Source organism: Suncus etruscus, chromosome 17 (genome assembly GCF_024139225.1).
Source record: "Suncus etruscus isolate mSunEtr1 chromosome 17, mSunEtr1.pri.cur, whole genome shotgun sequence".
Classification (NCBI taxonomy): domain Eukaryota; kingdom Metazoa; phylum Chordata; class Mammalia; order Eulipotyphla; family Soricidae; genus Suncus; species Suncus etruscus.
The window spans coordinates 48,952,119-48,965,968 of NC_064864.1; the positions used below are offsets into that span (position 1 = coordinate 48,952,119).

Below are 13,850 nucleotides of genomic sequence, written 5' to 3' on the forward strand. Positions count from 1 at the left end.
AAAAGATATTACACCATTTGCTTGTGGATAAATCCTAAAGTGGTCTATCAGTAATTTACAATACAATGTATTGAATTGAGAAGTCAAAGCTTGTCACTCCTAAAATGGTAGCATTTAACTTTTGCACGACTAGCACCTCCTACCAACCTGCTGAGAGTGACCATAAAGAGTAGCCACCATGTTTCACAATGGGCAAATGATTTTCTAACTCATGTTCAGTTTAGCAGGATTGATACAGAGTGCTTTTCTTTGAATATCAACAAGAATGTTAAGAAATGTGAACTGCAGTTTTCCCCCACTGTTCCATGTGTGTTTGCAGATTTTAATTACAGTAAATACATACATTAGCATTTATGCTCTCGAGTCCATTTGTACAGTCCAGTATTGTTATCTAGTGACAGTGTTGGACTGTAGAGCTTTCCAGCTTAATCATCTTTCAAAACTGAAACTGAACTTATTGAACAGCACCTCTTTCTGCCCATTACCTATGCCTTTTGTTTTGATTCACAAAGCTTGGTAATGATGGGAGCCAGAGGGAGGCAAATAATCCCCAAATCACTTTTATTTGTCTCCAGCATGCAAGGATTTCCTTCAGATTTTAGCTGTGTGCTTGTCCTGGGTGATTTGAAGACAAAAGGTTAATGTTTATTTAGCAGTTATGTGTCTGTACTAAGCTCTTTTAATCATTATCTCATTAATTCCTTTCCATAGCATTTTCAGTTAAATACAATGTTAGCATGAAAAGGAGTTTTATTGAGCTGGTGGGTTCTTGAGAATTGTACGAAAGATATGCATGCAAAATACAGAAGGTTGTAAGTTAAAGTTTAACTTAGTCCTATACTAAGTTCCTCCTCAGTTGGGGGCCCTTTGCCGTTCTCATAAATTTTCCAATAAATAGCTTTCCTACTTTTTAAGGAAAAACCTTACATTTTTATTGTACAATATAGAAGCTAGATCCAGGTCTCTTCTTTACCTGTGATTTGTATCATTTTTCCTACCCAGTGCTGTCCTGCCCCATGTGTGACTTCATTAGTCCAGTCCCTCACTGGACTACTGTCCTCCAGTGTATGATGACCTGATTTTGTTCCTATGCTACTCTCCAATTTAAGATTTCTTAGTCTAAAGTTGTGTCCTGGGGCCTTCCCTAGACTATCTTCCAATGGTTCTCTGAAGTCTTGTTCCAGTTTTAAGTAAGTTTTCAGCCTGCCATCTGCCTGAACAAAAGACCTCTGCCTGATCTCTCCTCTATCTGAGTCTAAGAGCTTTACCTCATCTTCTCTTCCATCTGGGCATAGACCCCTACCTGAGCCTACAGTTCCCTGGATTTAAGAGCAAAAGAAGGACTGAATGAAGAGCAGAGGAGAGAGAAAAAAATAAAGAGTGAACCTGACTAGGGGCTTTAAATGCTGTCATCTCCCATCCCTTGCTATCCCATTATCTATTTTTGATAAACTATTTATTCATCAGATTTTAAAGTCACTGACTAAATTCACCTGGCACTACGTTTCCACATCCACTAGAACACAATTATTATCATTTTAATTTGTTTAAATATGTGATAAGACCAGGAAAGTTAAATAATAATTTCACAATTATAGAGAGAGTAACAAAATAAGAATCTGAATTTAAGTAACCTACTTCAAGATTATTTACCCTACCATTAATAATTCTGATCAACCACATTCATGTGATCCTCCCCTACCCATTTACTTCCATTAACCCACTGTAGAATTTATAGCCAAACTTAAACAAAAATCTTCATTAGGAACTTTTTTCTCTTTATGTCATTAAAATCGCCTACATGTCAGGGCTGGAGTACAGTGGGTAGGTCATTTGCCTTGCATACAGCAGACCCAAGTTCTATCACCAGCATCCTAAATGGTCCCTGAGACTGCTAGGCATGAACCCTGAGTGCAGACCCAAAATAACCTGCCATGTATGACCCCAAAATCAAAATATATGTGGACAAGTGTTAGGGTACACCTTATTTACCTAAAACAAAGGTCATCCCTGTTTCCTTTGAATGTTGTTTACAACTTAGATTTACCCCAAAACAGAGATTGTCTTACTTCTAAACCTGGATGGAACTGGCTCAGGATAGCCTGAGCTATATGTTTTTATTGTCCCACCCAAGGGTGGTTTCTGTACTCAATAAAAATGGCAGTTCTGGCAGGCAGCTGGATCTCCATACATGGTAGAAGACTGCCAGACTACACGTTTCACCCTCAGCCTGGTTTGGATTATTTTGTGCGTGACCCTGATTCAGACTCATTCACCTGGGGTTGAAGATACAGCACTCAGAGTGATTTTATGGAGAAGTACTAAAATATATCACCTACATGTAGAACATAGTGATATCTACAATAGCCATTGGCATAGGATTTATATCAGTATACCTGCAATTAAAAATAGAAATGCATGGTGTTTTGTTTGAAAAGAAATATTGATCATAACTTAACCAAGAAACATGTACATAGTTCAAATTTTGGTCCTCAGATTTAATTAGGTTAAAATTTATCTTTAAAATTCTACTTGTGAGCCTGTCCTTCCGGCTCTCATCTCTCTTTTCTCTGGGTATTATTACAATAATGTCCTCAATTTTTCTTATAACCCATAAATGAGTGAGTCTCACAATATGAAGCTTACCAAAAAGAGTGATGAGTGCAGTTAGGAAAATAACTACACTAAAACCATCATGACAATCTTAATGAGTGAGAGAAGTAGAATGCCTATCTTGAATACAGGGAGGAGTTGGGAAGGAGGAGGGGGTATTGGAGGTGGGAATGTTGCACTGGTGAAGGAGGGGGTGTTCTGCTTGTGACTGAAACTCAATTACAATCATGCTTGCAATCATGGTGCTTACATAAAGATTTTATAAAAAAAATAAAACAAAATTCTACTTGTAGTGGCCAGAGCAATAGAACAAAGGGTAGGGTGCTTTTTATGCATGTGACCTACCTGGGTTTGCCTTCCAAAATCCTAAATGATTCTCAGAGCCCTGGGTGTAATCCCTGAATTTAGATCCTCGAGTAAGCCCGGAACACCAAAACAAACAATCTAAAAACAAACAAAATCCAATTGTAAATATTTTAGGAAAAGATATATATGTTATTTTTTTGCAATTCTCTTGATATTCCTGAGATAATATTTTTACACAGGGAGGATATTAATAAACTATATTTTACCTGAGACAACTGGCAAGGCATTTTTCTGTCTTCTTATTTTTGTTATTATGGTAGTTTTTTTATTTTGATAATATACATTTTAAATTTTATTTTATCTTTATTAATTGATGTATTTAAATTTGCACTACTTTAGTGATGGTTTCTTGTGTACCCAATTCCAATAATGCACCCAACCAGTGTCTACACTTCTCTCCCCAAGGTCCTCAAGACAAGTTCCCTTTAAAACATTCTCTCCAGATTTCATAAACTCAGTTCTGTGGCTTGGTTATCTCATTATATTGCCTTTGGTCCTTGTTGTTTCCTTACTGTTTATATATCTTAAAGTACCACAAATAAGATGGGTCATTATGGATCTATCTTTTTTCTTCAAAATCAGTGTGGTTTGTTGCTTTTATTTTTTTGGTGAGCACTCAGATTATATGTCCTATTTAACTTCTTATACATTTACTTCTTTATATTCAGGAGAGGGAAAAAAACAAGCCAGAGAAATAAAGGGGGATTTCTTCAGGATGTTTTTATTTTTAAAATATTCAGAGTTGCTGAAAAGAAGAATCAAGAACTTTTTTTCTTGGTAAATATAGCAAATCTTTAAGTAATTGTGAGTATGTCCATCAAATTGTTCATATGTGAGAGGAAGAGAGTTGAATGTTTAAGTTATTTAGAGGCAATAATACGCAATTTTATTCTTTATCCTATAACTCAGTTTCCTAATGGTTCTGCATTAATTTGTATGATGACTTGATAAAATATATGATAAATTATAGATTAGAAATCTAGAACATGTAGGTTTCTATTATTCCTTTCTTTAAAGAAACTAAGATTGAATAGAGAACAGCCAGTGAAATCAAATTATATAAAAGGATTTCTAATGAGAATGTCAGAGAAAGATTTGGTTTTAATAAAAATAGGCTCTTGTATGATAAATTTCCTAAAACCATGGTGTAATGCCAGTCTACCTTGTCTGTAAATTCATTTCTGTCTGTGTACATGCACATGTCTGCATATGTATGTTTACAAACATGTGGCTCTTGTTTGCCCAGTAATGTGTTCTGTGTGTTCAGCAAATCTGAGCTGAGTGCAGAAAGGACAAAGCTGGAGGAAGAGAAAACTGAAATATTTGATGGTAACACTTGTTCAGTATATTGTAACTCATGGTATATAAAGCAGTACATTTTATGATGTTGGTCTCATCTTCTTTTATTTTAATTTTTATTTTTTAATATGAGAACAAAGATGCAAAGAAAGAGGACAAGGTAAAGTTACAGTGGAAGGACAATCACCCATAACATAATTCTCAGAATTCCCCTTGCTGATATCTTAACTTTGAACTTTCAGCCAAAGAACATTAAGATAAATAAAACAGAATCCATGTACAATTACTTTGTCCCTCAAGTCCCCAGAATGTAACACATTATAATATTTCTTAACAGCATACAAGGCAATCTAAAGCCATAAAACTTATGTAACTCCTTAAACATTAGAGGCATAGTATTTTTTTACATTTCCTTGTACATGCATGTTAGCTTAAGTTAACCTCAAATTTTAAGTGTTTTTTTTAAGGATTAGAGTCAAAGGAGCACAGTAAAAACAGTGTTAGAGTGGCAATTGTTGTTTGCATAGGCCCACCAAAATATGAGGGGAATGGAAAGAAATAACCTTGGCCTAAATACAAAGAGACCTGACGCCTGAAGTTTCCTGGCATAAGACCAACTCTAGGCTCCAGGCAAACTAGTTTGTCCAATCCAAGTCATTGTCTGTAGTCCCATTACACTTTTATTTTTCACACAGTCTCTGTTGTTGGTATCATGTTTCTGTATTAAAGATCCTGGAATCTGCATATCCTACATTGAAGTCAGGATGTGGAGTGTCCTCTTGTTTCACCTCACCATTAAAGGGCAATGCAGAGAGCCCTGTCCTGTGAGTCGTTGTTGTTGTTAAGTCTTCTCAGTGTTAAGGGAAGTCTCTTTTGAGCAGGTCGATGTCTGAGCAGTGGTAGGGTCTTCTGTAGTAGAGGATTGCTTCCAGGTGATGTTATAGACAAACCTGGATGTTTCGTGGATGGCTTCCCTGGTTCAGGGGTGAATGGAAAATGCCCTTTCTTCTGAGGCCTGTGCCAGGTCGTTATGTCAATGTTCAGAGTGTAAGGTCCCTTTGCACTACAAGATTTGTGTGTTCCAATCTCTTTTAGATAGGATCTTATTTGTATGTATAGTATTTTCCCATTTTAATGTGCCTATGCAAAAAAGGAGCAATGCCACATGGCATTATTGGCGCATATGGGGGCCATAAGAACAAGTCCAACATCCCCATGACATGGTTAAATTATAAGCATTAAACTGGGGGACTCTTTCAACAAAATTCCTTTTGAACAGCTCATAAAAAGAAGATAAAAAGTGGTTAGAATCGTCACTGTATAAGAGAATATTTAGGAAGACTTATAGCTGTCAGAGAAAAAACACAAAATATTCTAAAGAAATACGTGTTCATTTTATGTCTTTTGAAACAGTTTGGGGTTGTCACACACAATGTACGGCTTTCGTCTGTGATTAGCATTGTGCAGTTCTAAAGTTAAAAAGAGTAATGTGGGTTAGTGATGTTTGGGGGGGGTGAGAGAGTTAAGGAGTAAAAATGAGCTTTGTAGGGGTATGGGAAAGGGAAGAATACAAAATGGATATTCTGGATACGCAAAACAAACATAAAGATAAGGAATACACTTAATACATGCAGTGTGTGCGGGGGAAGGCTGGGGGCCTATCAAAGCTCCCAGTGCACCCAAGTTAGGGAGAAGGCCTTACACATGGGGTCTCCCCAAACCCCATGCGGCTAGAGCTAGCCTCCAGCTCAAGAGAGGATGGATAGAGAGCCGGAAGCCAAGATCTGCCCGCCCTACACCCTGTGCCCTTCCCACCCTAGAGCTGGGGGAAGGGCGGGGAAAGCTTGGGACCCCATCCAGGAGGGACCTCCCGACACCCACCTTGTCTGGCCACCTGGGCTGCCACCCAGAAGGCCTGGAGGCCGGGGGCAGAAGAGGAGAAGGCTGGGGGCCTATCAAGGCTCCCAGCACACCCAAGTTAGGGAGAAGGCCTTCCACATGGGGTCTCCCCAAACCCCATACGGCTAGAGCCGGAAGCCAGGATCTGTCCGCCCTACACCCTGTGCCCTTCCCACCCTAGAGCTGGGGGAAGGGCGGGGAAATTTTAGGACCCCATCCAGGTGGGACCCCTGACACCCACCTTGTCTGGCCGCCTGGGCTGCCACCCCAGAAGGCCTGGAGGCCTGGGGCAGAGGAGGGGAAAGCTGGGGGCCTATCAAGGCTCCCAGCGCACCCAAGTTAGGGAGACGGCCTTCCACATGGGGTCTCCCCAAACCCCATGTGGCTAGAGCTAGCCTCCAGCTCAAGAGAGCCTTATCTTCTAATTAAAATCATGGGCATGAACCTTCTTTATACCTGCATAAAATAAGCAGTTTAATTTCTCTGCACCTGGGGAAAAATGATTCCATTGCCTCCTATGAAGCCCATTGATACATCCTGTGGTGCAAACAAGGGCAGTTTTGAAAGCCTTGTACTGACCCAGTATATCTGTCAGCTCAAACTGAAGGAAAACGATGCATCCTGGAATGTTTTCTCAAGGACTGTGGGATGAATTTACCCATTTATCTAACCCTTCACCATGCCGAAGGAGGGAAAAATTATTTTGTCCCTTAATAGCTCACCCAAGTGCTTTCATCCCTAGATCATTAACACATGAATGATAATATATTACATAGAATACATTTATTTCAAAGTTTGTGATAACTAGCAATGCCTATTTTTATAAAGCCAGAGCAAATATTTGAGAAAAAGAAATTAAGTTTGTCTTGGAAGCTATAAAAGAATAGTAAAAGAAAAGGACTATGAATCCTAGCCATTAAAGGGATTGCATTTGCTTTAAAGTTTGCCTTATAATACTAATATACACTGTGGGTAATAGTTTTGAAATCCTTCTATTTAATAGTTTCATAAAGAAGGGATGTGTGTTTTGACAATTTATCTTATATTTTTGAATTGAGTCAGCATGAATTACAGTTAATCATGGTTGTGTTTCAGGATTCAGTGTTCCAATGCCAATCCCTCCACCCCCACCTGTGTCCACTTCCCTCCATCAATGTCCCCAGTTTTACTCCCAAACATCTTCCTGCCTCTGTGGTAGACTTATATTTTAGGTTCATAATTCATACCATGTGTAAAAGTTGTCTTTAATTCAGGTAAACAGAAATTAATGTCATTTGCTTCTTCAGTCATATAGCAAATATTAGGAACTCAAAGAATTTGAATCAAGTTGCATTAGAGTGCAGAAAGCCTCTGCTACTCGGGAGATCAGCGACATGAACGGGGGCGGCAAGTCTTACTTGGTTATCTAAAGTATTTAAGAACATAGAAAGGCCAATGAGTCACTGATGAACTTTTAGCAGTGGTATAAGATTGTTTTAATCTCTATGCAAAGTGCATTGAAGGAGAGATGACTAAAACTGAAATTTTCTAGGAGTGACCCATAGAAACCTAGTAAAGAGGTACTACATTTTGGACTATGGTAATCTCAGGGGAGGAAGAGGATGCATCTGATTTTAGAACTATTGATAAAACACAGGAACAACGAAATAATTATTTTAGTTGAGGAAAAAAGCAGAATTAAAAATGAATTCTGTAACTTTGGATGGATGGTTAGATGCATAGATATAGGACAGGGCACAATAGGGAAGGAAGATAGTGAGAAGAGTCTCTGAAATGTCTGTGCTTGAGGCATATACAAATGTGAAAATCTTCTAGGTTGCTGTGTTTTCAATCTTCAACTGAGAGACCTATCATTTTTTAAAGCCTTACTTTTGGCAAATTGTTTCCAGAAAGTAGTAGCTGGAAGATGAAAAGGAATGGAAGGGAGGTGACTGAAAAACAATATGTGGAATGAAAATAGGAAGAGTGGAAGGGACATTATTGAGGAACAATGTACTAAATGAGAAGAGGAGGGTTGAACCAATGTTGTGTAAGGATTAGATTGCAAAGTTACCTGCATTATCTCATTCCCCAAATTGCATATCTCTGGTCATCAAAGAAAGGTAGGAATTATAAGAGATGAAAAGGATATACCAGAGGAGTATGATGTTATGGGAGCTCTGGAAGAGAATGCTTCAAGAAGGATGGAATTGTGAATAGTATCAAAGACTGGAAATTAAGTGTTTGAGAAAAAGATATTAGTGTAGAAGTATCTATTTTTGGAATACAAATACTAGAAAGTGGTCAGACATTTAATACCACCAAGGTTGTGAGCTATACCACTGAGGTACAAACTAACCTCTGGGAGCCTGGTGTAGACTCTAAGAAGGCTAATGGATCTGATTAAAGAAGATTTTAAGTACTAAAAGTAAGGAGTAAGGGATGAAAAGATACCTCAAAGGGCCTAAGTCTCTATTTGGCATGAAGGCTACCCTGCTTTCTGCCTTAGCACTATTAGGCTGCAAGAACTTTTGGGTACAGAACCAAAACAAAGTCTAAAGGGTAGTCATAGATGTAGCATGAAAAAGCATTTTTGGTACATTTTCTCTAACTTCTTTGTCACAAGCATTTTCCCTGTCAATATTTTTTTTACTGAATTTCTTATTTTCCACAGATAATTTTTCTATAAAAGTAGGCAAAAATCACCCAAAAATATCTAGAACTTGTAAATTTCTAGCTGGCTCCTTTTCCATTTGTAAGAACTTGGCAAACCTTTGATTTGGGGGTGGGTTGGGTGGTGGACGACTGTGTTCATACCGGGATTTGCAAGCTGGAATGTTATCATTTTCTAGGTTAGTGTGCAGTCAGATTTACACTCTTCTTACTTCTAGTAAGCTTTCACTCCATCTTTTCTACCAAATATACTTAGTTGTTATCATCCCCTGGTAAGGCGTTTATGTCTGCTCTTCACTATGTATCACTTTACAAGGGCCAAAAATTGTATATGATAAATATGAAAGCTTTGCATTTATTGGAACCAAAAGTAAATGAAACCAAACTATCAACTAGTAATTTTATCAGTTTTATGGCAGAATTGTTTTTATGGTTAATGAGTGTTGCAGCCAACATGCTTGGGTAAAGAACTTATTACAAAATTGTCTAGAAATTTATGAAGGATGTATGTCCTGCCAAGAGTACAAAGCCAGACTCCATCACTATATGAAAGTGAGGTTTCTATACTTTAAATAATTTTCTGTAGTGAGTGAATATGAGCAGAAAGGTGCTGAGATTTGAAGCTTACTTTGAGGCCAAAGAATTTTTCCCTGAACCATTTTTGTTATTATCTTTTGGCTCAGGAATGACAAACTTTTTTGACCAGTGAGATTTGACCTAAGGAAAATCTTTGGAGAGAGATTTTGGGAAACTATTTAGAGCAACAGAATCATACAAGCCACTGAAATCAATGGGATCCCTCCAACAATTCAGAGATATAAATCCAATAATGGAGTCTATGAACAATCTTCCTTCTCCGGGATCCTTAGAAAGAGCAACAGAGTGATGGAGAGAGACATGGAGAAGTAGTCATGGTGTGGCAGGGGAAAGGAGAGATAACGGAATAAGGGTTTTAAGGTCCAGGGACAGATAACCACAATAAGTTACTATAATTGAAATAATAGGCATCAAAATTTAAAAATTAAATATGAACACCCAAAAGTGAAGTCTCATCTATATTTAATCATAAACTTACATAGTTTTTTTAGCTCAAATCAACAATTAGTGGAAGAAACAAATAATTTATCTGTGTTTAGATTCATATGCCTTATTTTGTGCTGTAATATACAAGTAAAATAACTTTATATTTGTGCTTTACTTTTTATATTTCTTTTCTCCTAATAACTTATTTTTTCTTTTTCCCTTCTCCTTTATATAGATCATGCTTCTTAGTGATCCTGAAATGGAGAGCAGTATATTGATTAGCTCAGATGAAGGGGCGACCTATCAGAAATATCGTCTCACCTTCAATATCCAGAGTTTGCTCTTTCATCCTAAGCAAGAGGACTGGGTGCTAGCCTACAGTCTGGATCAAAAGGTGAACAAATGCCATTTTCATGTGTCTTTTATGCGAGTTACTACATTATAAAAAGCATCTGTTTGGAGGGGATTTAATGATAAACCACTTGGTTTTTGTCTTTAGAAACTTTCTTTTCTATTTGTCTCAATAAAAAACGAAATTATCATTTCACAGGTTTAAATGGGGCTTGAGGGAATTATTGGTTTTGGGGCCACACCCAGTGGTTTTTAGGGATTAGTCCTGATTTCATACTCAGTAAGTACACTGGGTGATGCTCAGGGGACAAAATGAGATGCTGCCATTGAGCCTGGGTTGTGTGCTTGTTAGGCAAATGCCTACCAGCTATACTATTTATCCAACTCCTAAAATTGAACTCATTTGACCTTTAAGTCAACCTTGTAAGCAGAAAAGATGTTTTCATAATAATTTCATAGAGACTGCAGTAAACAAAGTTGTAGAAAGGTTAAGATGCTTCTTCAGACTCATCTAGCAAGTGACTTAGGCATCAAGACTTTGAATGCATGTTGTCATGTTCTAAGTGCATGGCATATTTCATCCCATAAAAATGATATATTTGAATATAACATTATTCTCAGTTTTTCAAAGGAAGCAAGGGACATCTTAGTATGTTAGCATTTTTATTTGCTAACGGAACATTCAAAATAAGTGACTAATAAGAACTCCATTTTTTGAGGAGTGACATACCCAGTGATACTTGAGATCTACTCCTGTCTGTATGCTCAGGGATCATTCTTGGTGATGCTCAAGGACTGTGCTGTAGATTGAACCCAGTTTGGGCCTGTGCAAAAAAAGCACCTTAATTCCTGTACTATTTCTATGGTCCAAGACTTCTTTGAACTTCAAATCTATATATCTAACTGTCTAATAGACTTTCTCTTGTATGTCTTCAAAACCTTTTGATTTAACATAGTCCCAGCATCACCTCTTGATCTCTCCCCACCTTAATTCTCCTTTTGTATTTCAATTGCAATTCCAGAGTTGCAACTAATTCTATCTAGTTGCAGTAATCACAAACATACGCGGTATCCTTAAAATTTCCTTATTCCTACTTACCACCTCAAATTTACCGTTTTACCTTTAACTATCTTTTTATTCATCCATTTCTTTTTCTTGTTTTGTTTTGTTTTTTTCTTTTTTGCCACATCCAGTGGTGCTCAGGGGTTACTCCTGGCTCTCTTCTCAGAAATTACTCCTGACTGGCTTGGGGGAACTTTATAGGATGACATGGATCGAATCCAGGTTGCATGAAGGTAAACACCCTACAACTGTGCTATCACTCTGGCCCTCTTTTCTTTTTCTTAACACCACCACTCCAACGTAGGTTACAGCTGCCATTTAAACTGTTACTAGAACCTTTTCCAATGTATTCATACTCCAGCCTGAATACTGTTGTTTTTTCTAGATGTTATTTTTTCCCTTTACTCAGGCTCCTACAACATTTCTTCCTTATATTACTCACAAAAGAAGAGCCAAGGATTCAGTAAGATCTACTAGCACTTACTTATTCTGTTATATTCTTCTCTTTTTCTAATTAGACTTCTTCAGTTTTTTTCTCTACAGTCCAATTTCAACTAAACTATTTTTCTCAATGTAAAACTCACCGTGGTCAGATCTCCAATGTAGTTTTCCTCCTCAGGGATTCCTATCCTAATCTCCCTAGCAATGTAAAATCTTTCTTTCTCATTATATAATGTCCCTGCAGAGTACCTGCTGCAGTTGAGATTTTGTATTGGATTATATGACCTTTGAATTATATTATAGTTTGAACTAGATTATAAACTGCATCAAGATTATAGTACAGGGTCTAGGACTTAGTAAGTTCTCAGTAAATATTTAAGCAAATGAAATAGTGGATAAATATATGATTACTATGGTAATGACTGCTTTATAGTTGATCAACTTATACTTAAAGGACTTTAGATTTTTTTATATTTTCTGGCATTTCTGGAACCTTATTATAGTGTTTGATGTCCAGTTATTATGTGATGTTGTAGAATCAATCAGTAAAAGGAAATAGATAATTATAAGCACTATCTCACATAAAGATATCCACAGAATAATCTTAGCTAAATTATCTCCTTTCTGTTCTCCCTCAAATCCTGAAATAGTTGCTCTTCAAAATGTATTTGAATATGTGATTTAAAGTATGTGTGTATGTATGAAAGATGTCAGCACCTTTAAACAATAATTCCAACATAACCTTTATATCTCTCATTAAGGAGCCTCATGGTGGGCGCCAGATGCTTAATGCAGTCTCCTAAGGACACCCACATGACATTTGCAGAGCAAAAGCCATTGCAAATACAGTTCTTTCATGGCATCAAGTGGATATTGTATGAAAGACTTAGCCAAATGTCAAGTAGGCTGTGAGTTTTGATACTCAGTATAGCCAGAGAATTTGAAGTTATGTTAAAAATAATAAATAATTTGGATGCTATTAAATGGCTGGGTGACAATTTATTTAGATGACTTTTAGAGCTCCTTAGCCATATTTTTATTGATTCAGAGACAAACTAGTCTTAAAGCAATGACTGTCAACAAGTTAAGAAAGAAAATACACTGTGGTTTCGTGCATCTGGAAAGGGTGAAAGAGCTCCCCTTTGCCTCCCTCTCAGTAGCACTGAGAACATCCCGTGTATAACTCCTGAAGCACTCTTGTTGATAAATGTATTCATAGCATTTTTAGAGTTGGTGATAGCTTCTTCAACTAGTAAATATTTGGAAAGGCGACAGTGGGCATCAATAGATTTTCCTAACACACAGCAAATGCTGACTGTACTAGTATTCCTTAGGTATTCTTCCTCATTGACATCTTCTGCATCAAGTGAATGAATACTGTGAAGATCCATTGAGCTTCTAGCGGGTGCCCTGCCAATCTTTTAAATAAATGGAGTAAGAAAGCAAACTATGCCCCCAGCAATATTTGTAGAGATGACACAAAAATACCTACTCCAAGTCATGCTGATTTCAGCAAAATATTTAGTTATTTTGGAATAATTTATGGGTGCAAAGTCAGGGGAACTGAGCCTATCTAGCAGCAAGTGAAGACACAAGTATAGTTGAGATTGATATTCAAATGTCTTCTTTCAGACTACAACCTTGTCAAATGAGCATGCATTAATTTCTTCTAGAGAAAATTACAAGCATGCTATGAAGGTAACTGCAGCATCACAGGGAGTTGTTTGTGATGAGAAGTGAATCGATGTTTTCATTATTGTGCCTTCGATAAAATGCAAGAGCTATTTCTTTAGAATCTGCAAGGCTATCTTCTAATGCTGTATGTGTTGCAAAAGACCTAATTGAATAATATTTTAAGGGGACAATATCTAATTGCAGAACCTTTCAAATTGCTATCACAAAACTGCAGGAGACTTACCAGAGAACTCTCTCTTGGCAAATGCACCATGTAGGAACTAAGGAAATAACTTCTGGATAGAAAACAGCTGTTTCTAGAAACTTGAGTTTTGAACATTACACAACACAATACAGGTTGTGTTGGAATGCTTCATGGCAGGTTAGGAGTCAGATAACTAGAAGGCCTTGCTATCTTATACCATGCAAGGTCTGAATAATGTTATGTAGGTTTTCTAATTTCCCAGGC

The 13,850-nt window shown here is 37.3% G+C and overlaps 1 protein-coding gene across 1 annotated transcript in view; it reads left to right on the forward strand.

The window, feature by feature from the left end:
• Positions 1-13,850, forward strand: part of SORCS3 (sortilin related VPS10 domain containing receptor 3) — a 721,132-nt gene that overhangs the window by 353,410 nt on the left and 353,872 nt on the right. Inside the window, exon 4 of the mRNA XM_049790799.1 lies at positions 10,088-10,246. Within this exon, the coding sequence (XP_049646756.1) occupies positions 10,088-10,246 (159 nt within the window). The remainder of the gene's footprint in view (positions 1-10,087; positions 10,247-13,850) is intronic.